Here is a 26,536-nt window from a genome sequence, read left to right on the forward strand (position 1 = left end):
GATATGGCAGGCCTGGGACAACAACAAGGCTCAAGTTATCCAGCAAGTATTGCATCCAGTCCTGTTATCCATTCCCTTCAGGTTGAGAAGAGATATGAAGAAGAGGTTGGAGTTGAAGATCTGGACGGGAACGGCTTGGGGGTTGTCATGGATAGGTAGCGGCGGGAGTTGAGCGTCGGTCAAGCAGACAGATGGAAATCAGGTAGTGGAATCGATATCGCATCTCGCATGTCGGTACCTGCGGAGTAATGAATAATGCTGATCTGGTAAAAGCATGAAGTCAGCAATTGGCTGGTCAAAATCCAAAATCGTGAATCGCATCATATCCGAGTGTGATTCTGTAAAGAGAAGAATGACAAATGATCGGCTGTTTGACTTACCGGCGCTCTCGGGGGACGGTGAGGAATATACTTCCATAACACGCGCCGAAAGGAGCGGTGATCGTGATTATATCGGATTGATGTTGAAGGAGGATCGGTGGAGAGCCCGGCTTCGTGAGAAACAGGATCAATAAGAGGATGTGACCAACCGACGGGAAGTATGGAGCAGGCGGTTGTCCATCACATGGTGGCAGGCGCTGACATAATCCATCGGCTCCAACATCCCTTGCACCATCCTGACTTCCAGTGAGGAGGATGAACCGGAACGACCTGAATGCCGGAAGACGGAACATGGCAAGTACGGATCTTCACTTTGATCAGGGCCATGAGCAACATTTTGTGGACATGATCTTGCTGCTGCTCAGAATATCTTTATGGTTTCCACGGTCAGTAGAGATGGAGGCTGCGGGAAGACGCCCCGTTACGGCGGAGTTTTTCAGCCCTCTCGAACGATATCAGAACAGCAACGGGCAGCGCACGCACCCATCCATGTTCCTTTGCCAGTTGCCTGCCTCAGCCTTTCCATTCCTTCAAGCCTTGAAAGTCGACCCAATCTCCCCACTCTTCACATTGCTAAACTTGACCTCCGTCCAGCTCGCATCCTTCTGAATATCATCCGCATGACCCTCCTCCGGCAGACACGGGCCCCTTCCCGTCCCCGGCTGTGTCTCCGGGTCCGCACCGGGAGGGAACGTGCCATCTAACCACTTCATCGCACTCCCGGCATCGTGCCAGACACTGAACACCAAAACCATACCCCGATCAAGCGCCTCGCCCATCTGTCGCAGCCCGCCCTGGTTGGCAAAGGCGTTTACTCCCCCAAAGATCTGCTTATTCTTGGCGCAAAACTCGTCGGTGATGGTATCGCTCGTTGCATCGTAACCAGGGACGGCGATGGTGGAGGTGGTGATCAGCTTGCCGTCCTGGAGGTAGAGCCTCTTGATAGCAGACAGTTCCTTCTCTCCCGCGCTCGTGGTGTTGCTGAAGAACTGAGTAACCACGGTGAAGGGCCGGGTGGTGTCGACCTTGTTGCCCTCGCCGCGGCCGTAGTAGGGGTGGTCACCGAGGCGGTAGGGGTTGTAGTCGCAGCCGTCTTTGTCGCAGACGGATTGGTACTTGTCGGTACGGCCGCAGAGAGCGCCGGAGCATTTGTAGAGCGCGGTGACGTTGCAGGGGTGCGGGGTGAAGGCGGTGGCGCGGGAGTTGGCTTCCCAGATGTCCATTTCGTTGCAGCAGGCGCCGTAGGATTCCAGGTTGGCCTGGGCGTTGGTCAGTATGCAAAGATGAGCAGAGGGAGTTTCCCTTCGGAGGGTCACCGGAGGCAAGACTAAGAGAAAGGGGACATACCTCGCCGTTGATGAATGCCGGAGTAGGGCACTGGGCATCACAGTAGCCGGTACCGTAGCTGGCGCCAGCAGGGTTCAAGGAGCTCTTGCCTCCGTTGGCAAGCATCTCGCTGAAATAGAGAGCACCATTGGTACCGCACGGGAGTTTGCTAACGTCCACATCAAAGGTAAACTCCTTGTCCAGCAGCGAGAACATGTCATAGGTCGTCTCGTTGGCAAGGAGGTAGACTCGCGGAGAGACAAGGCTAGTAGTCCCATCGGTCCGGTTGACGAAGAGGTTGAGGGTGAGTTCACTGCCGTTGGTGTGAATCCCAGATCCAGCGTAGTCGACGCCCTCGAGGTTACATTTGGCAGCACATGTCTCGGCGTCCGGACAGACGGCTGGGTCGAGACCGTTGGTCTTGCAGTTGGTGTAGTCGTCTGTGTGTACCCATCTGTAGTCGGAGTCCAGGACGAGGGAGGTGTCTTTCTGGATACAGCCACCAGCGACGGTACACGCCCAAGAAGGAAGCTTGGGATGAACTTCGGGTGACAGTTTGCCTGGTTGCTGAGCGGACACGGCGGTGGCCAGCAAGGCCGACAAGAGAGTCCTTCGCGACATGCTGTTCGAGCTTGAGCAGAATAGAGCTCGCCTTGGCCTGGGATGGGCAAAATGCTGGAGAGGCACATGGCGAGGACGGCTTATATCGTAAGACTGATGCCGTGGGCCATGCTACCGTCGCCTCCATCATGGACCTTCGAGACGACTCCGTGTTTCCTTCGCCCGGGATCGTTCCGTCCAACACACCGGCAATCGGCAATGGACAGCCGGTAGCGAAGTGCTGCCATAGTGTCTTGCTGCTTTGTGCTCTACTCGAGACATCTTCCTTGACGTAGATTGGTTATTGTGGTCGCATTCCAGTTATTGCACCGCGGGTTGCTGGAGGATCGCCCCCCGAGTTTTGGTGATGATGGCCATGTTTGGTTCTCTGGTGGGTAAATGGGAGGATAAAGCAAACGGGATATCTGCTGCCGTCCCGGAACCAGTAATGCCGTCTTTATGCTGATTTCCTAATGCACGCAGGGAAGAATGGGCTTTCGATTGTGGCGCGTAGCCCTTTGGAAGCTGTGGTTCATCATCGCGCAGAGCTGTTGAAGTTGGGAAAAGTTGATGATGCGGGGAAAGAACTTGAAGGTCCGGGATTAAGCACCATAGTGTTCGGGGAGGCCAGCAAGCTGTCCTCGCTCCTTCCCTGAGGGTGTAAGGCTGGATCTAGGGTTGTGGTCCGTGCAGAGCTGGATTCTAGGATAGACTGGAAGGTAAATATAGAAACCTTTATCCTCAAAAAAAAGTCCAAATGAGGGTGCAAATAGAGGTGTAAATAGAGGTGTAAATAGAGGTATAAATAGAGGTACAAATAGAAGTACAAATAGAGGTATAAATAGAAGCTACCTATAATATTCGGGGCAGTAGGAAACCTGCTACGGCCCTTCTTAGAGCGAATGCGAACGGGTTGAAAGTAATCCTTAATAGTAATTGCACAATAAATGTCAAGCCTAACAATTTCTTTTGCAAAGAGTTTATGGGAAAAACGGTCCATACAGTAGCAAAATATTAGTATATGCGGGGTTTTATATAGGGACCGCCCACGAAAAGCACTAACACCCTAGCTAGATTTTTTAGCGTCCAATAAGCTGTAAGGATAGAGAGAAGAACGGTATTAGGGTAATGTAAGTATACAATACATATATATATAGATTGTTAATCGAGTCTAAGTCCGGCTAGGAACCTAGCCGATTCGAGAAGAACTACAAGTATCCTCCCTAGTGCCTAATTTACTAAGTACCTCCTTTCTAGGGTCTAGCTTATACTAAGCCTAGCCTAGCTTAGCCTATGTATCATACAAGCAAGTACACACATAGCTCAATGCCCTAACAATCTACCCCCCATCAAAGCAATACGTCTTCACGAATACTTTATTAGCTAATATACATATTCCAAGTCTGTCTTATTTATTTTCATTTCTATATCTTTCGTAACTATTCTTCCAAAACGTTGAATTTAACCTACTTTACTACCACCCAGTAATCAAACTCTCTTCTTATACTATTGTATTCTACTAAGTACTTAACGATTCCCAATTTCTCTATCTTTTAGGCTATAATTCTAATAGGTGCATCGATACCTTTAATTAGTATTAAAACCGGTAATTATCTACCATAGGAATCGAATTTTCCCGTTAATTGTAAATAATCAATACTAATTATAGGGTAGATTTTTTAATAAACTAAAAAATTTAACTTATAAATTCCCCGTCCAATTCGTTCTAATACTTTAAATAATCCTATATATTATAAGCCCAATTTACTACCAAATACTATCGCCTATAGGATTAAATATACCTTATATAATTATAAATATACGCAATCTCTTATATTAAACAGTTTAATAATATATTTTCTATTAAAATAATATTTTATTATTATTATAATAATAAATAAAGTATTGTAGGCCTTAATCCTAAATATTAATAAATACAATTTATTTAGTAATTTATTTAATATAACTTCAACGATTCTAATTAACTAGAACCCCCGAACGATTTTATTTAAGATTTACAATGTTAATAAAGTACGGGAATTATTATATTTAAATTCTAAGCGTAGTATAATATTGGACTAAAATCCGACTTCTTATAAACCCTAAAATATAGTAGTATAATACAGATTCGATAGTTTATATTAAACGTTCTAACTATCCGGCTATTAATAGTTTATAAACTATATTATATAAGAATCTAATTCCCAAATATTACCAAATTCCCTTCTATATCGCTAATACAAATTTCGGGTCCTTATTAATTAAAATTTAACGTAGTAATCCTTAATTCCAGGATTTTTAAAATCAACGCCTTTCCCTATTATTATACAATTTATATTAATTTTCTCGGGATTATAATAATCTCTTTAATATATTTACAAATGATAACGAAGTAAACGTCGAATTCTTTAAGTAACATTAGTAAATTTAATATAAAGTCCATTATAATAAAGAAATAGGGGTATAGCGGTCCTAGTAACGGCTATAAATTACTATACGGCTTATATTGTTAGGTATTATTAATTTTTCATTTTAAATACGATTTTAAGAATTCTTTTAACTTTTTAAATCCCCTATTTATATAGAAATTAAATAGGTTTAGTATAAATTTATTATAACCCTAATAATTTCTATTATAAAACGCTTCGAAGATGTTGTAAAGGCTATTATTAAGGACTACAAATCTATCGGAATCGTTCTAAACTTTCTAAAGGAGGCTGTTATGAATTTAGAATAGAAGTTCAGCTTTTTCGTCACTTAGGGTTCCGTTTTATTAAATTATCCTATATATTGTCCTTTATTATAGGTCCTCAAAGTATCCATTAATTAATTATTAATAGAAACCTATTTCGATAGTGACGACTATGGCCCTTATCGAGATTTGTATTTTATTAAATCCCTTGCCCTCGATAAAGTGGTCTAATAGTTTAATTCTAAGTAGGGGTAATTCTATCTAGCTTACTTATATCTAATTCGTATTTATATTCAACGCCTAATATTCGTTAGCGTCGTTAAGCAATACGTTAAAGCTGCTTAGATTCCTAGGGTCTAATTTATTATTATTTAAATTAAAACGTAAAAATATATTTGGAACAATATAGTAAATACCTAGTTTATGAAGAATCTATATATTAAATAGACTAATAAACTTTATAGCTCTAATTAATTTCCTATTTAATACGCTAGCGGCCGTTAAATTAGTTATATTTACCTACGTTATTATATTGAATATAGTAAAATAATTTATAATATAATATATTCTAACTTTAATTATATTAATCTAATACCTCGTTTTTAATATAGCCTAAATAAATCCCAAGACTTCTATTTCTATAGTCTAATATTATTTCTCTATTTAGGATAGGGTACGAGAGAGGAATGTAATCGGTTAAACTACTATTTTAGGCGGGTACTTTATTATTTACTATCGGAATCTCGGTTTTTTCAAATATAAATTCCTCAATATAGTATATTTTAATACCGATTCCGCGTACGCAAATATCATAGTCGAAATAAAATAATCGATGTAAATTAAAATAATAAAATCTAGCCAAGTTTGATAAGTTTTATTTAATAGCTTTAAAGGTGGCTATTTCTTTTTAGGATAGTAAATTAAAGAGTACGGCTACAACTGAAACCTTTCGATTATATTTATTTTTAAGAGGCGACTTTAATAAATATAATTTTAATAGATTTAATATCAACAAAGTTTATTTTAATTAAATTCTACTCCCCGAATTCAACGTCGCCTATATATTATGCAGTTCAGGACTCTTTCAGCAATGAATTTTAAAGAATTCGGTTTTTTTACATTAGAGGGGATTAATAATAATATTATAATTAAGTACGTAGTACTTCTAGTAACCTATTTGCCCAATAAATATTTCGAAATTCTTTAACGTTTTAAAGAATATAAATTTAATAATAGCTTTTAATTTTTCCTTTACTGTTATTAGACCGAACGAATCGACTATACGGCCGAGGATTACGGCCGAAGGGAATACGTAAAAGGATTTGGAAGTGCCGATAGAAATATTTTACTCTCCAAATCTTTCTAAAATTTATTTTAAATATAATTCGTATTCCTTTAATATTTTAGAAGGGATAATAATATTATTATAATAGTTAATTCCGATTGTCCCGTTAAGTCGTAAATCTATTTAGCGTTGAATATAAACGTTTAAATAATAATAATATTATAAGTATATTAGCTTTCTAGGGTCGTAATAATAAAAACCTAGCGGCTTTAGGAATAAATTCTCTATTAATAGTAGAAAGCTACTACATTAAGAATAGTAATAAAGGTTATATCCTTAATAGTAATTAGAATTTCTTTTGGGAATTTTATTAGGTAAGAGTTAGGGAGGATATTCCTATTTAAATTTTTAATATCTATGATTATTTTACTTTTTCTTCTATTCCGTATTTATTACTATATAATAAATACTAGAAAGGAGAAAGGGATTTAATATTTTATTTTAATTATTTTTCCTAATTCTCGTATTTTCTTTAAAGTTTCTTATATAATTTCCTTATTATTAGCTTTTATTTAGAAGATTTTATAATATTTCGGGATTTTAGAGTACTAGTTTGGTTTAAATTCGATTTTTATTTATTCGTCTTCGGGTAAATCTATAAATCATTTATTTCGAAATACGCTATGAACTTCATTAAGGATTTTATTAATATTTAAAGTTACTTTCGGATATCGATCGTAGATCCTAACGCTAATTTAGTAATATTTTATTACTAAGTTAAATCCTTAAGGTTCGAAAATAGGTATTTATAGGAAATCTTCCCTTACAGCTATCTATATAGCTTTTTCGACTATATTAGGTTTAACGTTATAAATATATGAATTTTATTTTATGGAAATTAAATGCCCGATTCTTATTCCCCTATATATATTAATCAGTTCGGAGGTATCGTTTCTAATAATAATATATTAGTAGTCCGAGGTCGTTATTTAGGCGAATATTATAAGTTTAGGTTAGTAATTAAATATAAAAATAAAATTCTATTCGTTAACGCCGTTAAGACTACTAATAGTACTATAATTAACGATAACCCAAATTATTATATGAAATTAAATTATAATATAATATACAGATATAATTTTTATATAAATTCTACGGCCATAGGCCTCTACGCCAATTGTAATTTTAATTCCTTAATAAGATTCGATCGAGGTAAATCCTTTAGTTAAATATATATTAGACTTTTCCGGAACTAAGTAATCAACTTGCAATAAAATATTCGCTTTAAAATTATTCACAACTATAGCTTCCCAAATAAAATTTACTATAGTATTACGAAACTTAGAAATCTAACCCCTAAAGAATATAAATAAGATAACATACTCAATTATAGTATATTTACCGTTTCTAATATTTTTAACCGTTAATAGGGTAACCCTATATCGGATTTGGACGTTTAGGTAATATGTTTCCAAAGCTTTTCAATCGATTAAAATAGAACTGCATCTTATATTACTATAAATATCTAATTCCTCTTCTAATTTTTCTAAATTTAGTATAATATATAATTGTATATATAAATAAGAATGGAAATTAAAATTTATACCGACCAATAATCGGTTATTTATGTCGGATTTAATAATAAGGGGTTATTTTATTTCCTAGGCTAGAAGATTAGTTCTATCGACGCCTATTCGTCGTCGGTTTACCTATATAGAAGCTTCCGCTAGGACGATATTATCAGTTCCTAGTTTTTTAATTAGAGTTGGTTTATAATATTTAAAACCGTTATATTATAAAAGCCGTCGATTATTTTACCAAGTAAATGAATTTACTTTAAATTCTTTCTGGGTCATTTTAGCTATTAACATTTAAGATAAATAATATAAACGTATTATATTAATTTATTATAACTATTAAAAGTTTTAAAATAATTGTAATAACGTTCAACTTCTATTATAGACGTAAAATTTACGAACGATTCGTCGTTCCCCTAATTTTAGGTTTAATCGTCCTATATATAATCCGAAGCGGGCTCGAAATATAAAGGATCAATTAATAATTCTATATTAAAGTAAAGCCCAGTATATTCGTAACTATTAACAGCTTTATAACTTACAAACTCCTAATCTTATACGTCCTATACCGAAAAATATTTAATAAGACGAATTAATATTATAATTACCGTAGTAAACGGATTATTACTTTATAGCTCTAAGCGTAGTCGGGGGTATAGGTAGGCAATAATTCTCTAAAATAAGGCTAATCTAGTTTCGATTCGCAAATTAAAGGCCTTAATTCTAATAGCCTTAATTTTAATAACCTTATATCGGATTACCAAATTATTAATTTTACGGGTAATTAGGCGAGCGGCTCTAGTATTCCTAATCCTAATATCCTTAATTCTAATATCCCTAATTCTAGTATCTTCGATTCTGGTTTCCGCTACCTCGATTCTAATTATATAAGTTCGACCTATTATTTTAATAACCACTTTACCTTTAATTCTAATTTAACGACCGAAAGGCCGAAGTTAGAATTCTATTATAATATCTTTAGAAGGTTAATCTTCGAATAATATTCTCTCTTTCCCGAAATTAAGTTATTAGCGTATCGACCGTTGACAATAAATTTAATTTCGTTAAATCTATTTAAATTTCAGGGTTAAAGGCTTCGAATATAGCGATTAATTAACTAAGGAGATCGAAATTATAACCTTTAATACTACGAATAATAATCTAAACGAAGGCTAATATATCCTCACCTTAATATACATCCCAAAATATTAACCTAACCCTCTTAATTTTAATCAAGGCAATTAAATAATTAGGTTTGAATCTATCTTTCAATTTCACATAAATAGTATCGATAGAAGCCATTTCCAATAATAAACGGTTGGTTTCCGAAAGAATATAACTATACTACGTTAAAGCGGGGCCTAAAAGATAGTAGGTCTAAATATAACGAACTTAGACTTCGCTATCGTCTCCAAGATTATAGGCTTAGTATTTTAACCTATTTATAAAAGTATAGATATTTATATACTTAATCATCTTTCTATTAAATTAAATTTTATTAACGGAAATTATGAATAAATTAAAATAATTAATATTTAACACTTTAATACTAAAATTAATTAAAAGGGTAAATATTCTTATAATCGTTTTAATAATTATTTTTAATATAAAGGCGATAGTTTCCACTTAAATTAAGTTTCCTATTATCCCAATATCTCTATCTTTATTTTATTCGATTTCTTAATTCTAAAATTCTTACTATTTAATCTCTTAACGACGTTAAATTTCGTTAAATTCGATTTAACAACGAACTTCTTTAAATTTAATTCGACAGTATTAATTTTCTTCAAATTGAATTTAACAAACTTCTTTAAATTCGAATTAACGACGATATTAAATTTCAAAGTTTTAACTTTATTAACGACGAATTTTTTCGACTTTAATTCGACGGCGTTAAATTTCGTTAAACTCAATTTAACGATAGGCTTTTTCAAATTCCCCTTAACGATAACGCTCCGCAAATCCGATTTAACAATTACATTCAACTTAAAAACGTTAATCTTTTTTAAATCGGGCCTAACAATATTCAATTTCGAATCGTTAAACCTCCTAACGTTCCACTTTTTATTACTAGAACTCTATTATTAGAAATATAACGTATTTAATAACAATTTCTTACTATTCTTTATACTGTTAATTTAATTCCTAAATCTCGAATTATTCCTTAACTTACTATTAATAACGTTCGAATCTATAGAGGAAGTTTTACGGGGTTCTCTTACTAACAAATAGGGAATAGAGGAACTTTTAAAGGTTTAGAGTTTTAACCAAATTAATTCTAAATTTAAATATTTAAAATAAATCGGTTAAAAGTAATCGAAGTTAGGAAAATATATATTTATATCCTCGGAATCCAACTTAACTATCGTGGAGTTCTAAACGATAAAATCTTAAAAATAAATTAATAAGAAGCTTGAACTATTTTTCAGTAGGTTAATATCTTAAAGCGCCTTATAATTTAAATTATTAATGTACTTTTAATTAATTCTTTTAAGAAACCCCATCTTTCTTCCAACGTTTCCAATAAATTAAAAATCCGGTTAAAGAAATTTTATTACTAACTTACATTAATAAATATTTCTCTTCTCCAATAAGGAATTAATCTTCTAACTCGAAAATTAATTCGAGAAAACGAATAAAATTAATATCTTCATTTATAATCCGGGCAGCATAAACGTAGCCTTTAATATAAAAATAAAATAATTATCTAACTCTCAAAAATCTATCGGTTATTTAAAAGAAATATAAGGAAAGATCTTTAGTAGGGTAAATTAATTTCGGGGTCTGAAATCCAAGTAAAATCGGTATTAAATCCGCGGAAATCTAATACAAAACACAGCTAAAACTAGTTCTAAGTACTTTTAATACACTAATAGGCGGGGAAATTGGGCTTTAATAAAGGTAATAGTCCCAATCCTAATATTAATAATAGAGTTTAACTAGTACTATCGTCGCCAATAATAAACTAATTAAAATAGTCTCTGGTAAAACGATGGGAATAAAATAAAAATTTAATTAATCCTAATCAATACCTTCGATTTCTCAATAGTTTATACATTTGATTTCGCAGTAGCATACTACTTATTAGGGTAATGTGGGTATATAGTGCATATGTGTATAGATTGTTAATCTAGTCAAAGTCCGGCCAGGAACCTAGCCGATTCGAAAGGAACTACAAGTATCCTCCCCAGTGCCTAATCTACTAGGTACCTCCTTCCTAGGGTCTGGCTTGTGCCAAGCCTAGCCTGGCTTGGCCTGTGTGCCACACAGGCAGGTGCACGCATAGCCCAGTGCCCTAACAAACGGAGATCTTTTGCGGGGGAGCACCTGCAACGGGGCCGGGTGGGGCCGTGTCTGAAAGCGGCACTGTCAAGCCTCACCTTCTCCAACTGTCAGCCACAAAAGACGTACCTGTGGCGCTTCCAGTTGGAGATGCCGTAAGCCCCACCAAGCCAGCGATTACGTTATCCCCGCTTTCCCAACTTGGCTCGCCGCCGGCGAAGATTCACCACTTTCAATGTTTACTTTCCGTTGGACATCATACAACTGCAAAACACGACCAACTTTTGAAGCGGCGGCTCTCATAATTTTCCACAATCGAACTGAATTCAACCATAGCTACCTTGATACTTTTGTTCTGCGACCTATCAACCACAAACAGACCGACCAGAATCGATGTCGCAACAACAGCTATCCCGGCTTCTCCCTCTGCCGGACGAAGACCTCAAGCAGGTGCTAGACTACGCCTCGACGCTCTCCAAGACCGAAGCGATTGACCACTTTACAAACCTACTCGGCGACTCTCCTGCCGTAATCGACTTCATCTCGACCTTTAACGCCCGTCGCGCCGACCCAAAAGCGCCGCCCGCCCCGTCTCCTGCCGCCCGAACACCATCAGCACCCAGCTCAGCACAGAACTCGGCTCCAAATTCAGACATCGATCGAGTCCCGAAATCACAGCGCAAACCAAAGAAGAAGCAGGCGCCACTACAAGCACAACCTTCTCGCCAAGTCACAAACTTTGCCCTTGCGCCGGGGACGAAGGCTTACAACAAGAAGGATGCGGATCTCGAATACATCTCGGCCAAGTCCAAGCCGACAACACCATCAAACGAGCAAGTCGGAGGGCCGAGCAAACCGCCACCGTCAAAACCTACCACACAACCCGCTCAGCCGACACCAAAACCACCACCATCCGCCCACGGCACATTAGTCTCCGACCTGGGCAAGCCGAAGCCCAAGTCAAACCCCGCTTCTCGAACCTCAACACCCGGCCCGAGCAATGGCAAGAATGCTGCCACCAAGATCTCAATAGCCGGCGGCACTCCCATGCACGGCGCCTCCACCGCCCTCTCCGACCTCGACGACGCCATCCGCCAACTCGAAATAACCACCAACCCAACGCACACCTCCAACTCCGCCTCGGGCATCGCCTCGCGTCGGTGCAACTGCGTCGCCGCACGGCACCCTCTGCTCGCCGCCGCTCCGAACTGTCTAAACTGCGGCAAAGTGATTTGCGTCAAAGAAGGTCTCGGCCCCTGCACCCTTTGCGGCCACCCTCTCTTATCGCAAGCCGAAGTCCAGCAAATGATCAAAGAACTCAAAGCCGAGCGCGGCCGCGAGAAGATGGCTGCCGACCGCGCAGCTAACAAGAAGGCTGACGTGGGTGGTGTTCCCAAGCCGTTTGCTCGACCGAGGGGGTATGGTGATGAGTACGAGGATGCGCCTACACTGCAGGAGGCGGCGGCGAAACAACAACAAGCGCAGGCTGCGCAATCAGCGAAGCAAAAAGCTATCGAGCAGCGCGACAAACTGCTTAATTTCCAAGCAGAAAACGCGCAAAGAACGACGGTGAGGGACGAAGCGGCGGACTTTGATGTTAGTGCGATGGGAGGAAGCATGTGGGCTTCCCCCGAAGAGAGGGCGCTAGCCCTCAAGAAGCAGCAGAAGCTGATGAGGGAGATGGAGTGGAATGCGCGCCCGGAGTATGAGAAACGCCAGCAGGTGGTTAGTATTGATCTGGTGGGCAAGAAGGTGTTGAGGAAGGTGACCAAGGTTGAGAGGCCTGTTACGCCTGATTCTGAGCCGGAGGAGAATGATGGGCCGGGGGAGTATCATGTTGCTCCAACGACGTCGAGGACGAGTGGTGGTGGTGCGTTTAGCAAGAATCCGTTGTTGGGAGGCATGATTAAGCCGGTTTATGAACCAGCAAAGGAAAAGGGGGCGGAGTTGGAAGGCAGGAGGGATAAGAGTACGAGGTGGAGGAGGGTGCAGGATGATCGGGATGATAATGAGGCGGTCATTTTGGATGGGGGCATTTATGGTGGTGGACGGAGTCAGGATGTGAAGACGGATGCGATGGGGGGTGGGGATGATGAGCCTGCTTGTGGTTGAGCTAGTCGCCTTTCGCGAAAGATAGAGGATTGAAATGCTGTTTTTCCATTAGATGGGTTGGTGGATGTGATCACTGATGATGTCTGCAAGTCTCGTGAGGACGTGTCTTGGTGTTTTGGACCGGGCCAGGCTGCCAGCTGAGAAGCCCGAGAGACATGGCTTGCGATAAGAGCTTCCTTCGCGATAAGAGCTCCTGGACTGATACTCCACCTTCGTTCTTAGCCTTCCACTTGCCGTCAAGGTCCTCACTCACCGGAGTCACCGCGGCTTGGGTCGGCATTGGTGATGTTGTGTTTACGATGGCCGACCCAGGCAACTACTGTGTATGGCTGGGTATCACAGGTATCTTGTGTAAAAGTTCCATGTCATCACCCATCAGGCTCTGCGGCAGTGACAACAGCGATATCTACTTGTAGCAACGTCATGAGACTGAGCAAGCCCCGGCGTCGTAAGCTGAAGCGAGGGAACCTAACACATGAGCTTCAGCGAAAGATAAGAGCTTCTTCTCTCCGATAAGAGCTCCCCACTGCGGTCCGGCCCCAACCAGCTTCTCGGGGCATCTGATACCCTTCCCTTTGTGAATCATCATCATTCATCAGCCTTACCATTCACTTTGCGCAGCAAACGTGTTCTTCTCAGACGGCCTGACCCGCCCGCCCTGCACAAACGTACTCGTCTGCCTCCGGCGGGTCCCATTCAGGGAGAAAGGGCCTCGCTTCGGTCGACTGAAACAGGCAAGACACCAGCAGATGCACAAGTCACAGAAGTGTAGCAAGTGGCGATGGTAACACCTGGTGTCCCCCCCTTTCAGAACTCTGTTTCAAGCGAGCGAATCACCATGTTCCCATCTCCGCTGAGAGATTTTTGTTCAAGGTGTGTACCCCCATTTTGAGAGTTCAGCCCAGTTCGTCATCCCCTGAAAATGGCTGGGCACGGGAGAGACAACATGGAAACCCCGCGTGCTCCTCCTCATCAGTCATCCTGCAGCAGAAAGGCAAAGGAAGCTTCCCGCACGTCTGTAAGAGAAGCGAGAAGAGTGCTCGTCTCTTGCCTGGGCTGGGAATCGAATGGCCCGGTGATTCGGGACAGACAGCTTCCAACAGGAACATCTTTCCGCTTGGTTTCGACGAACACCCGTTCATCCAATCACCGCCCAACGATAAGCAAAGGCGGAGCCCCACGTGTCTCGGCACACTGCACTTCTGCACCCCCGCATTCTAACGATCTCCTTGATAGCAGGGGGTGCAGGAGCGTCGAGGGGCAGCCACTGGCATCGACTCTGATTCCGTCATAAGATTGGATAAGAAAGTCATCCAGTGGCCAATGGGGTGGTGAGAAATGATAGATAGGAAGGATGTCGATAGGCTGAAGACGGCTGTAGCGGTGCCAAGGAATTGGAGAAGGGGAAGTACATAAGGTACCGGTCGCTTTGAGGCGGTGGCGGCGTGGTGGCCGATAGCGGGGATGGGGTTTCTTTCATCTCGAAAAGAGGCGGGAGAACAATGACGGACAAGACGAAAACTCGACTCTATTCTGGGAAGGGGGATGGAACCTGAAGAGAAGGAAGAGGTGAGATGATGAAGGATGGAAACACCAGAACGAAGTCAGAATAAGCATGTGTATCCCCAATTGTGGTTCCCCAGTTTGTGAATCTCCACGGCGGGAGATCAGAGGTCAACAGCGCAGTAGCGTGTCACTGCACCTTCCCCCGTCGGGTCTCACTGCAAGCACTCCACTGAAGATTGACGACAGGGTAGTTCTTTCCTTGCCTCATTCCGAGATTGAACCAAAGATGGAAAGAGAAGCTCATGCGGATAATCCGAGACTTTCATGTTGTGTGTCTCTGTTTCTAACATTCTCGGACACGGATGATGGCATTGCAATCACGAAACGGAAACACAAACCGCAAAAATGGAAAAGGCATTGGACCGATCACCGGCCCTTCTTTTTGTTCCAAACTCATCATCCCACTCGACAAAACCCAAGCCACCCTCCATCAAACGATGCCCGGGTTCAAAGAAACCAACACCCTCAAACATTGCCTCGGGGGTAAACGGGGGCAACCAATGGCCGCCATGCGGGCAATGCGGGCACAAGGTGGGCGACGTCAGGGGGGAATCCAAGGGTCTCAGTTAAAAACAAGTGACCCGACTGGAGTATGGACTCGCTGCTATTGATAGATGTACCTTTTATCGGTATCGTACCTTTTATCGCTGGTAGCTGGCGGTTCGTATCACTTGTCTCCAAAATGGACCCCGCTAACCTGGGCGCGCCCACCTCATACCTACCTCATACACCCTACACCGCGCTTAATAAAAAACGTCTAGACCGAGGCAGACGCAGTGATAGGTATGTTCGGATGGGATCGGATGAGAAGGTGAAAGTGTCACGGGCAGCTCGATCTTTCCAGACCGCATACTGGGCTGATTTCCTTATCTTTGACCGTTCCCGTCGCCAACGCGCGCGTCCTTTTCTCTCACCTCTTCTCTCCATTCCATTACTTCTTTGTCCTCACCAAGTTTTAAACACGTTCAACTTTGGGACGTGGTTGTTTTTGTATTGCGACTGCGACTGCGACTGCGACTTGCGACTTGCGACTTGCGACTGCTGCGACCTGCTAGCGACGTATTTGGACTTGCGACATCATACATAGCATTACCAAACATTACAAACCTAATACTTACACAACTCACACATCACAATGGTTCGTCATCAAAACCACTACTTCAAAGCGATTGCCCCCTTCTTCTGGATTCTTGACCTTCAAACCAAACAGAACAAACAGGTTAACAGATGGATTCACAACAGGCTACCAAGGAGTCCTTCGCCTCCAATGCGGCCGTCTTGGCCAAGTTCCGCGATCTCGACCAGCGCGGCAAGATCATGGCCGAGTACATCTGGATTGATGCTGAGGGTATGTACAATTCCATTCTCCCAAAAAAGAATGTCACACTGACAGACAGTTTGTCAAACTTACAGGCAACACCCGCTCCAAGTCTCGCGTACGTCTTATCTTATCGCCACCCTGCTCGGGATCAGACCACCACCCATCTCCCGTCACCAGCAATTGGGATTTGCGCAATCACTTCTGGAAGGAATTGGCCGAAAGGAAATCGAAACTAACTTTTCCACGATGAACAGACCCTCGAAGAAAAGCCAGAGGGCTACAAGCCCGAGGACCTCCCCATCTGGAACTTTGACGGCAGCTCAACAGGCCAAGCTCCTGGTGACAACTCGGACGTTTACTTGTAAGTCATCATGGACCTGTCGGCGGGACTTGAGAAGCCAATGCTGACTGTATACGATCACTCGTGCAGGAAGCCCGTTGCTGTGTACCCGGATCCTTTCCGCCCTCCCCACAGTAAGCCAAGCCATCAGCCCACCCATCTTGTACGTTCTGTTGTAATTGATCGCTAACTGTATGCAGACATTCTCGTCCTCGCCGAATGCTGGGATGCCGACGACACCCCCAACAAGTACAACCATCGCCACGAGTGCGTCAAGCTCATGGAGCTTCACGCCAAGCACGAGCCTTGGTTCGGTCTCGAGCAAGAATACACCCTCCTCGATTTGAACGATCGTCCCTACGGCTGGCCTCAGAACGGTGTGTCCCCTCCTTTTCTGCTTCCGCCTCTGCCTCCGCAAGGGCCAGGCATCCCTTCTCTAAAGATTTACACCTGCTAACTAACCATGACCCATCCAGGCTACCCCGCCCCGCAAGGTCCTTACTACTGCGGCGTCGGCGCCGGAAAGGTCGTCATGCGCGACATTGTCGAAGCGCACTACCGCGCCTGCCTGTACGCTGGCGTCAAGATCTCGGGAACCAACGCCGAAGTCATGCCTGCCCAATGGGAGTTCCAAGTCGGTCCCTGCACCGGCATCGAGATGGGCGACCAGCTCTGGCTCGCCCGTTTCTTGCTGGACCGCGTAGCTGAGGAGTTCGCCGTCAAGGTGTCCCTCGATCCTAAGCCCATCCCTGGCGACTGGAACGGTGCCGGTTTGCACAGTAACTTCTCGACGGTCGAGATGAGGAAGGAGGGTGGTATGAAGCATATCGAGGCGGCGATCAAGAAGTTGGAGGGGAGGCATAAGGAGCATATCGCTGGTAGGTCTTTACACCCCGAAGCGGAGGGTTGGAGAGGGAGGCTGACAAAAAGGGAAACAAAACAGTCTACGGCGAAGGCAACGAGAAGCGTCTCACCGGCCGTCACGAGACCGGTGCCATCGACACCTTCACCTACGGCGTGGCCAACCGTGGCGCCTCCATTCGTATCCCTCGCGAGTGCGCCGCTAAGGGCTACGGTTACTTTGAGGATCGTCGTCCTGCTTCTAACGCGGATCCTTATCTCATTACTGGCATTATCAGTACGTTTTCTCTTTTATTACTACCCTCTTTTCGTCCAATACTCAACAGGCAGGTGCTGACATTATACCTCTCCACCAGTGGAAACCTGCTTCGGTGCGGTCGATGATGCGGTTGAGGCTTAGAAAGGCTTGTCCTTGCAAGCCAAAGAGTCAGGATTTTCGAACGAGAAGTAAGGTTGAGAAGTGAGTGGAAGGACAGTTCTGGGACACAGTACGGACAGATCGATAAATGGCATGGGTAATGATGGATTATGGATTATGAAGATGATTTGAACGAGAAGAGAAGGCAATTGCACAATTCGCGGCTATGGGCGGTTTGGAGGTGGCTTGGAGTCAATTGAACTAGCGGTCATATTCTTTCGAACGGACTAGTAGATACAATGCAGAATAAAGAAAGTTAAACTCATAAGCTCGTTGACCCTTTGACAAATGGTCAACAGCCTTAGCGGCACCCTGACCGAGGTAGTTGAAGCCAAGAACTTCCACATTGACGGACCAAGCACCACAAAGTTGAAGCCATGGGAAAGACAGACCAAATGTCGATTTTGATGGTAAAAGAAAAGAAAAAGATGGAAGAGATACTTGATGACATTGACCCGATTAAGCCCAATGACTTCCACCGACTTACAAAAAGATGAACCTCGGCTCGTCCCCCAATCCTTGGAGAGACATCGGAGATAATGCCGAGACCCCCACGGGTCTCCCGCATCCGCCAAACTTTGCCGGTCCGGGGTTAACGAACCGCATAAAACCCGGTAGAATGACGCGAGATAGCGCTAGACTAACCCCACATCGCACTACCGGGATGGGGGAACCGACGCCGATGTCGCCGGAGAGTCTTCCGTCTTGAAGATTGGTAATCATTTTCCATTTCCGTCTCAAACGAAGACATCCCATCCCGTCTCCGATTCAACATCACACTGCCAAAAGCACCACGGACATTAACACCCACACCAACACCACAGCAACACCGTCACAATGACGCTCCTCAAATTCTCTTCCCTCGAGGACGAAAGTAAACAGAACCCAACTCTCAAAGGCCACAAACTCGTCATCCTCACGCCCTCGGCCCCAACACCAGGCTACATCGATACTCTCCAGAAACAGTTTCCCGACTTGATCATCGAATACCACAAGTCCGAATGGACCCAAGCCGAGTCGCCGTTTCCCATCAAACAGTGGAAAGATGTCACTATCGCCTTGACCTTGACCTACCTCCCGCAACCAAAGGATGCGCCGAAGCTGCACTATGTTCAGCTGAACAGTGCTGGAGCGAACCATATTCTGGATCATCCGCTGTTTAGGGATACGGAGGTGGAGTTTTGTTCTGCTAATGGGGTTCATGGGCTTGTTCTTCCTTTCCTTCCTCCTGTTTTCCTTCCACTCCTTTTCTGCCATTTGCCCCTTCCGTCTTCCCCAAACCGTGACTGACCAGAAATACCGAGTTCAGCCCCCAAATCTCCGAATGGATCCTCCTCACCTACCTCGCCTTCAACCACCGACTCCCCCACTACCTCGACCTCCAACGCCAGGCCCACTGGTCCCGCGGCAACGTCGACTCCATCGAAGACGCCACCGCCAAAACCGTCGGCATTTTGGGCTACGGCGCCATCGGCCGCCAGACTGCTCGCCTCGCTGTCGCCATGGGCATGAAAGTCCACGCTTACACTTTGCACCCGCGGCCCACGCCCGAGTCGAGGAAGGATAGAAGCTGGGCGCCCGCGGGGATGGGTGATCCCGATGGGGAGTTTCCTAGCAAGTGGTTCAGTGGTGCTAGCAAGGAGGATTTGCACACGTTCTTGGGGAGCGGGTTGGACCTGCTGGTTGTGTCGACACCACTTACCCCTGGCACCAAACACTTGCTAGGGAAGGAGGAGTTCCAGATCTTGTACAACTCCTCCCCTTCCATCAACTTCGTCGACGAGACTGGTCACAGCGAAACGTGCGGGCGGACCTTTGTGTCGAACGTTGCGCGCGGACCGGTGATTAACACAGACGACCTGATCGAGGCGTTGGAAACGGGGTTGATTAGGGGAGCGGCGCTTGATGTCACGGACCCCGAGCCACTGCCGGATGGACATAAGCTTTGGAGCACGAGGAATGTGATTCTCACGCCGCATGTTAGTGGGGCTAGTACGAGGTATAATGAGCGCGTGCTGGCGATACTGGAGGAGAATCTCGGGAGGTTCGGGAGGGGGGAGCGGTTGGTTAATGAGGTGTCTAAGAGGGAGGGGTATTGAGAGGGAAGTAAGGGGGAGGGAAGATGATAGGCAGGCAGCTAGGACGGAGGATGGAGGCGGGACGACCTGAGTGGGAGAATAGGTAGACTTGGAAAGCTACAGTTGGGAATGAGGCAAGAGTTTTCGATGGTTGGATATTTCCTTGCAAGCAAGTTGGATACAGTCCGGCAGAAGAACATGATCAAGTTAATCGTGACCGGTGGCTCGCTACCTGGTGTTGGCATGTGACGGACGATGTGATTTTGCACGCAGGTAAAGCTGACACTTTTGCAGGCAAGGAGAGAACGAGAAAGATGGAAGTGTGCGAGTAAGGAAGTTGAGATCTTCTGCGCAGATTGATGTTGATCTGACCGAGGTCTCGTCTGTAAAGGTATGCTCCTTCTCTTCACCGCAAGTACTAATGGTTTATCGTCCTCGCTCTCACCGGGAGTAGCTCACCGTAAGAACAAGAACAACAGCATGACTGCCCATTCCTCTAACGACGACTGCCACACTCTCTATCGGAGGAACTCATCGGCCACCGACTCATCGAGGCATGCTGCTTCTCCATCCAGCACCCGCTCTTCGCCGATCAAACGACTCGATGACAGCTTCAAGCAAGTCCTACTCCTCAATTAAAGAAAGACATGCCATCTTTTCTCGGAAATGTGCTCTCACCTCCATGACTCTTACCAGCGATACACATCTTCCTTCCCTTCGACTTCAGACACCTCAGCGATTCTTCTGCAGCCACCGCCCTCGAGTTCCGTCACCGTCTGAGCATGTGAAAGTCCCGGACCCAGCTCTGGCACCTATAAGAAGAGCAGATCCCCCGGGCCAGATGAACAATTCTCTTCATCCAGATCATCAAGCACCGCTTTTCCATCTTGTCTTCTCTTCCATCTCTTCAAAACTCACAAGTCTACAACACTTTCATCTTCCAATTCATCGATGCCTTGTTTGATCTTCGCTTCACGGGATCTGTCACAACGTCACCGCTTTTCCATCTTGTTTGGCATCCAAACCGACCACGCAACACTCCTGCACCTCGTCAGCAGCTTTTCCAAATGAACTCACTCGACGAAGCGCCAACGGCACCGTATCACTTCCCATCTCCAACCTCATTTTTGCACCGGAATCCTCTGATCCTCAATTCCTCATGACCTCCAATGGCCGGCAGCAGCGTCATCAACAGCGCCATCAACAGCGTCATCAACAGCGTCATCAACAGCGTCCACAAAAGCGCCATCAACAGCGTCCACAAAAGCGTCCACAAAAGCGTCCACAAAAGCGTCCACAAAAGCGCCATCAACAGCTGCAACATCAACAACTGCAGAACCAACAGCTGCAGTGCTCAAGCCTTCAGTCATCGGGCCATCACAAATTCACCATGTGCTCACACTTCCCCACCACCGAGCTGATCAAGGACCCTTCCGAGCCGCTGACGGGATGGAGGAGAATCACGATCAGCTCAAGGCACTCCACACATTGGGCTCCATCTGCAATGAAATCCGGAGGGATGCCTACTAGGTGTACTTTTCCCGCAGTCAGTTCCGTTTCCAGTTTTGGCATGAGCCTCACAGGAGAGGACAAGACCCCGAGACCATGTTCCAGATCCGCCGCCAACATTTTCACCAGCATCAACTTCTGCTCCCAGCATCAAGTCAAGCTGGACACCACGACACCACCCCCCACAGACGTGGACTTCTTTTCCTTCCGTCAATCCAGTCCAAGCCTCTCTCATCTGGAACGTCCCGACTCTCCGACATCGTCATACTACTCGGCTGCTTTCGGCTACGACGACTCTGATCTCGACGAGTTGACTCAACATCTTTTCAATCTTGACATCGACTCAATACCCCCATCACAACAGTCCCCAACCAGTCCGATGAGGTCGACCCTCATTCCGGACCTGAGTCTGAATCTGACGACTGTTCTTCCTATATCCTTTCCTCTCCGAAGCACTCCCATACCAAGCGCGACTTCGTGGAAAAGCTGCTGGATGCATCAACACCTCGCACCGTACCCTACAGTCCTCCTGACTCCGAAGGACCCGGTTTCGAACACTTGCCTCATTTCTTGTCCGATTGCTGTTTGTCGCCATCGAACTGGGATTCTGAGGATGACGGAGCCTAGAGCCCTCCTGACTCCGAAGGTCCATGTTTCGAAACCATGTCATGTCGGTTCTCTCGGACTTCTACCCATCAGATGACGAGATCGACTGGTTGTCAGACGCGATCATCAAGAGCTTGAGTCTCACCACACGGGCTCGGCGAGACCACTGTCTTATTCGTCGCTTGCCTCTTTTCGAAGATTAACATGCCGAACACTCCGGAGATGGTCGCCGATGATGAGGGGCAAGCCCGCAAGGTCAAAGCTCTCAGCCAAAGCACAAATCTGCTAGCAACAGGTCGCGCCCTTCACATTCGAGGACCAGAAACACGTAAGATTACAAGTGGAAGCGGTTAATGAGGCTGAAGAAGTTAAAGACGCTAGAAGTTGTGTTCGAAGAGCCGGAAAGGGAAGAAGTTCATCAAGTGAATCTTGTGGATGGCCACCTCTTGATTCCGCGCCTCATTGGGGATTCTGGAGGTCAATCCGGTCAATCAATGATGTTCCATTTCCCGAGGACGTCCCGGGACCCGTTCGCGCATCCCGTCGCACTGGCGAAGGCACTCTCGTTTCCCAGCTTGTGGATGGCGTGTTGACTGACACCCACGGTCGGACCCCGCCTAAAGAAGATGGTACTGAGACTCAAACAGGATCACGCCAACCCACAACAAGAGGCTATTTCTTGGTTGGGAGGAGGTTCCATGGTTCGAGCAACTGAAACATATGTTTCTCGAGAACGCGCCTATGTCCGAAATACGTCTTTCTTCTACCTAGGTATTCTTGCAGATCTGGTAAGTCGTCATCATACACCTTCCTCTGCCCTCCTGCCCGGCATGACTTCCCAGCACAACATGAAGGGAGTCTATCTCTGGGACGCATGAGCTAACCGGTTCACAGACAACCTTTTCCCCTTTGCGCGGGTGCGAAATTGTGCTTGCCCGGTTCCGGATCCCCGCGACGCACGGTTCCCCTGAGCGACCCAACAAGCAAAACCCATATCAGCGATCCCATACCCAGGCAACTTTGCCCACCATGGCTTTGGTCACCAGCTTGACGAGCCCAGACAACCCCTCGAACAAGACGAGCTCCTCCTCCTACTATTTGAGGACGTGGACCGGCCCAGACCCCAAGCCGACTCCCAATGACGACTCCCAAAGAGAAGCGCCCGAACCGAGACCGAAATCAGCAATCGACAAGAGCTTAGGTGCGGCCGGTGCGGCCGTGATTGTGTTGGATTTCCTGGCCAAGGGTGTCACAAACCACTGCATTTTCACCGTCAGAATGGCACCAACTATTACACTACATTGTCATCTTTGCGGGCGTGTCCGGAAGAACCTCTGCGCAAGAAGGTGCACTTCGCAGAAGGGACGAAACCCCCGATGCCGGCACTCCGGAGATGGTCGCAGCCGCTGGCCTCACGAACCAGCATGCAAGCTCGCGTCAGCCGCAAGCCCGCAAGGGCACATCCAAAGGATCATCGACCAACTTACACGAGTACGAGTACACCCGTATCGACCTGCCAAACAACAACTCCCTGCTCAACAATAGCCATAAGAAGTGCATATCTTCGCCTTATCCAAGGAACATGGCTCGTCGATAAACTTGGGGACCGCCGTCCCCACCATGACCACCTCTACGACCACCCCGCCGACAACCGCCGTCTCCCGCCCTCCTCCTTATGCTCTTGCCACCATCCCGGGCCCCATCTTCCTCGGCATCCCTCCTTACTCTCTCATCCCCAACCTACTCTTTGTCACGCTTATCACGCTTTCTCCTCCTCCCACCGCCCTCACCATCCACCACACCACCACCACCTCGGCCGCCACCCCGGGGCTAAAAAACTCGGACAAGATCGCCATAGCGTTGGGAGCAGTGGCCGCCGTTGGGGTCGGTCGGATGGGTTGGCTGGGTTGGGAAAACCACAAAAGGGAGAAAAAGAAGCTGAAATGGAAGGAGGACGACAGGGCTGCGAGGGTGCAGCAGCAGCAGCCGCAGCAGCAGCAGCAGGGCAAATCTTCCTCTATCACCGGCATTACCCCGTTGCCGGTATGAGGCAAGGCTTCGGATATTGTCTGCTGGCCCCGATGCAAGTCCCCGGGGCTGCAAACCCAACACCATGCCCCGAGTCTACAACACCGTCATCGGATGGAGCTGGTAAAGCCAAGGTATGTGCCATGCTTTGGGGCTGGTGATATAGTCTTAATGACAAGTACTAACGAAATTATTTGATCAGATCATCCGATCCGTCTTTTGGCTACTGTCGCAGACATTATGGATACGAGCATCGACGACATCTGGGCCAAGATCTACGACATGGGAAAGCATCTTGACATCTTTCATCGGGAGAGATCATCATCATCATCTTATCAGCCCATCTTGACCACCATCATCAACTTTTGTTATCATCTCAACCCACATCTCGATCATCGCCATCATCTTGCATACCCTTGATGGCGGACGGGTATATCCGAGTCAGAGGCACGAGCTGGGCAGGCAATATCCGAACGGATTCACCCTTTTATTATTCACCTCAGCGAAGATGGATAATATCATTAACAACATCATCACCATCAACAGCGCTATCAACAGCGTCAAGGCGCGCCTCACCCGCCTCTGGCCCGGCGGGGCCAATATGGTCCTGGTCGCGGGCTACCATCTTGGCCATCATCTGTTGTTGGCTTCTTGTGCTCTCCCCCGTGCCGGAAAACCGGGCCCTGGCTCGCTCGGTCGTTCTCGGGCTGGAATCGGCCTTGTCGACGTTGCTGTGGACGATGCACTGTTTGTGGACCGCCCTCTTACGCGGAGGCGACGAGACCAAAACCAACTGGACCATCAACTTCCGGGCATGATGATGACACATTCGGAAATCGCAAGAGAAGTTCGTTGCCGAGTTCAATGGCCTTGAGGTCATTAAATGCTCGCGGTTCTCAACCGCCACCCTGAACCGGCAAATCATTGCCGTTCCTGGCTACCCATTGCAATTGGCCAACCAACCATCTTCTTGGACCGGGCTATGCAGCTACAATTGCTTAACGGAGAACCCCCGTTTTCAGCGGCGGTCCTTGCAACAATCATGCTTCTGTCATCGGCGGACCGTATGGAAATGATTTTACGACGCTGTTGGGTGGGCTTTCGCAGAACGGGAGTCCCGCAGTCATTGAACTCAGCCAGGGAATCCCAGGGCCAACAGCAGCAGCAGGGTCAGCAGCTACAACACAAGCAACAGCAGCAGGGTCAGCAGCTACAACACAAGCAACAGCAGCAGGGCCAACAACAATCCCTAGCCAATTACTAACACTCATCTCCGCAGCTCTTGTGTTGCGCACAACACCACGATCCTAGCACAATACTCAACTTCGGAAGTTCCTGAGCCCGAGACAATCGCCTTGTCCGCCCTCCCGGCCATCACTCACATAACTGATGCGCTCTTCAACGTCCCCGGCGAAGACTTATACGTTATCCGCTTTCTATACGATCCGCTCCCACCCTACCCCGAAACCCCGCTACCTCTACGAATCGTTAAACAGCAATGGCCAAATCCCACAACTAACTCGAAAGAGTTGCGAAAAGTACTTGGGAAATTTTGGTTCCTCAGCTTATTATTCATTCACGAGTGCCTGTTTTGGAGGATATGGTGGTGGTTGAACTTCATCAGAACAAAACTCGGTCCAGCTGATAAACCTCCCAACGCTCCCGCTACACCTTCTGCACCAGCACGTCTTCTTGTAGCATTCCGCCATCCCTGACAGGCGTTATGACTCGCTCCGTGGGTGTTGGTGTCAGCGGTTCAGACTTGGAGGAACCTCTTGACCATCCATAATGGTATAGAAGGTTCGACTACCACAAGAAAAATAAGGCCGCGTAAGGTAAGGTACCCAGATTCTTTGGTACTCCGCCCTGAGAAATTCCTCAAGGCCTAGGGCTACCCACAAGAGGGAATCACCTCGCAGAATCAACCCATCTGGCCGCACTCCCTTCCACTTCACATGGGGCGCCACACGCGAAAGCTACGGCACCGATAATACCTCCGTCACTGCCGGGCACTGTGTTTATCACGAAGGTCTCGGTGGTGTCACGCACATGAAAACTTACATCGGATGCCGCGACAAAGATTCGGCTGGTGATCCGTCCGTACAGTACCGCGCTGCCTCCAAGGTGGTGACAACATCGAAGTACATCACAGATGGCGATAGACACCGGGATGTCGCATTTGTCAAGGTTGACAAGCCGAACAACGGGAACGAAGCTCCTCAGCTAGACTACTCCGAAGGGGTCTTCATCGATTACCGCCACTTCGACAAGGCCGATCCCCCTGTCCTTCACGAGTTTGGGTACGGATTGAGCCTAACGGGCCGGCTGCCGAGCCCGCACCACCTCGCACATGGCGGGAGGCCTTCATCGTGCCTAAGCAGCCTAAGTAGATCAATCTTATCCCCAGTGGACTCCAACGACGACTCAACCTTCAGGTTTATAACAAAGGCCTACGAAGCGTATCGGACTCATTGTGGTACACGAAAACCACAAATCCTCCAACACCTGCCAACCACTTCGGCGTTATGGGAAACCTTTTTAAATCTGGAACTTCA

The 26,536-nt window shown here is 45.9% G+C and overlaps 8 protein-coding genes across 8 annotated transcripts; 6 read left to right on the top strand and 2 right to left on the bottom strand.

Annotated features, from left to right (window-relative positions):
• Positions 1 to 791: 791 nt before the first annotated feature.
• On the bottom strand, positions 792 to 2,584 carry B0H65DRAFT_282733 (endoglucanase EG-1 precursor). The gene is made up of 2 exons (XM_062822902.1): positions 1,728 to 2,584; positions 792 to 1,639 (listed from the first exon to the last, which is right to left on the bottom strand). Exons 1-2 carry the CDS (start codon positions 2,325 to 2,327, stop codon positions 911 to 913), a joined length of 1,329 nt encoding a protein of 442 aa, XP_062678182.1. The 5' UTR covers positions 2,328 to 2,584; the 3' UTR covers positions 792 to 910.
• Positions 2,585 to 6,163: 3,579 nt separating this feature from the next.
• B0H65DRAFT_433798 (uncharacterized protein) lies at positions 6,164 to 6,343 on the bottom strand (the record flags this gene model as incomplete). The annotated part of the gene is made up of 1 exon (XM_062825093.1): positions 6,164 to 6,343. A coding segment is annotated over one exon (180 nt), but the record flags the coding sequence as incomplete, so codon positions are not given.
• Positions 6,344 to 11,368: 5,025 nt separating this feature from the next.
• Positions 11,369 to 13,602, top strand: B0H65DRAFT_474678 (uncharacterized protein). The gene has a single exon (XM_062827261.1). It carries the CDS (start codon positions 11,536 to 11,538, stop codon positions 13,252 to 13,254), a length of 1,719 nt encoding a protein of 572 aa, XP_062678184.1. The 5' UTR covers positions 11,369 to 11,535; the 3' UTR covers positions 13,255 to 13,602.
• Positions 13,603 to 15,936: 2,334 nt separating this feature from the next.
• B0H65DRAFT_530438 (glutamine synthetase) lies at positions 15,937 to 17,742 on the top strand (the record flags this gene model as incomplete). The annotated part of the gene is made up of 8 exons (XM_062828930.1): positions 15,937 to 16,168; positions 16,234 to 16,256; positions 16,396 to 16,502; positions 16,572 to 16,615; positions 16,682 to 16,858; positions 16,958 to 17,359; positions 17,425 to 17,619; positions 17,699 to 17,742. Exons 1-8 carry the CDS (start codon positions 16,048 to 16,050, stop codon positions 17,740 to 17,742), a joined length of 1,113 nt encoding a protein of 370 aa, XP_062678185.1. The 5' UTR covers positions 15,937 to 16,047.
• Positions 17,743 to 18,356: 614 nt separating this feature from the next.
• On the top strand, positions 18,357 to 19,859 carry B0H65DRAFT_530440 (uncharacterized protein; the record flags this gene model as incomplete). Its single annotated transcript, XM_062828931.1, has 2 exons — positions 18,357 to 18,969; positions 19,065 to 19,859. Exons 1-2 carry the CDS (start codon positions 18,598 to 18,600, stop codon positions 19,857 to 19,859), a joined length of 1,167 nt encoding a protein of 388 aa, XP_062678186.1. The 5' UTR covers positions 18,357 to 18,597.
• Positions 19,860 to 21,251: 1,392 nt separating this feature from the next.
• Positions 21,252 to 22,099, top strand: B0H65DRAFT_474689 (uncharacterized protein). The gene has a single exon (XM_062827262.1). It carries the CDS (start codon positions 21,343 to 21,345, stop codon positions 22,048 to 22,050), a length of 708 nt encoding a protein of 235 aa, XP_062678187.1. The 5' UTR covers positions 21,252 to 21,342; the 3' UTR covers positions 22,051 to 22,099.
• A 1,474-nt stretch (positions 22,100 to 23,573) lies between these two features.
• B0H65DRAFT_551603 (uncharacterized protein) lies at positions 23,574 to 24,002 on the top strand (the record flags this gene model as incomplete). The annotated part of the gene is made up of 1 exon (XM_062829828.1): positions 23,574 to 24,002. One exon carries the CDS (start codon positions 23,574 to 23,576, stop codon positions 24,000 to 24,002), a length of 429 nt encoding a protein of 142 aa, XP_062678188.1.
• A 66-nt stretch (positions 24,003 to 24,068) lies between these two features.
• On the top strand, positions 24,069 to 24,728 carry B0H65DRAFT_591204 (uncharacterized protein; the record flags this gene model as incomplete). The annotated part of the gene is made up of 2 exons (XM_062831089.1): positions 24,069 to 24,115; positions 24,184 to 24,728. A coding segment is annotated over exon 2 (327 nt), but the record flags the coding sequence as incomplete, so codon positions are not given.
• Between the last annotated feature and the right edge of the window lie 1,808 nt (positions 24,729 to 26,536).

This window comes from Neurospora tetraspora, assembly GCF_033439725.1.
Source record: "Neurospora tetraspora strain CBS 560.94 chromosome Unknown B0H65scaffold_7, whole genome shotgun sequence".
Lineage (NCBI taxonomy): Eukaryota > Fungi > Ascomycota > Sordariomycetes > Sordariales > Sordariaceae > Neurospora > Neurospora tetraspora.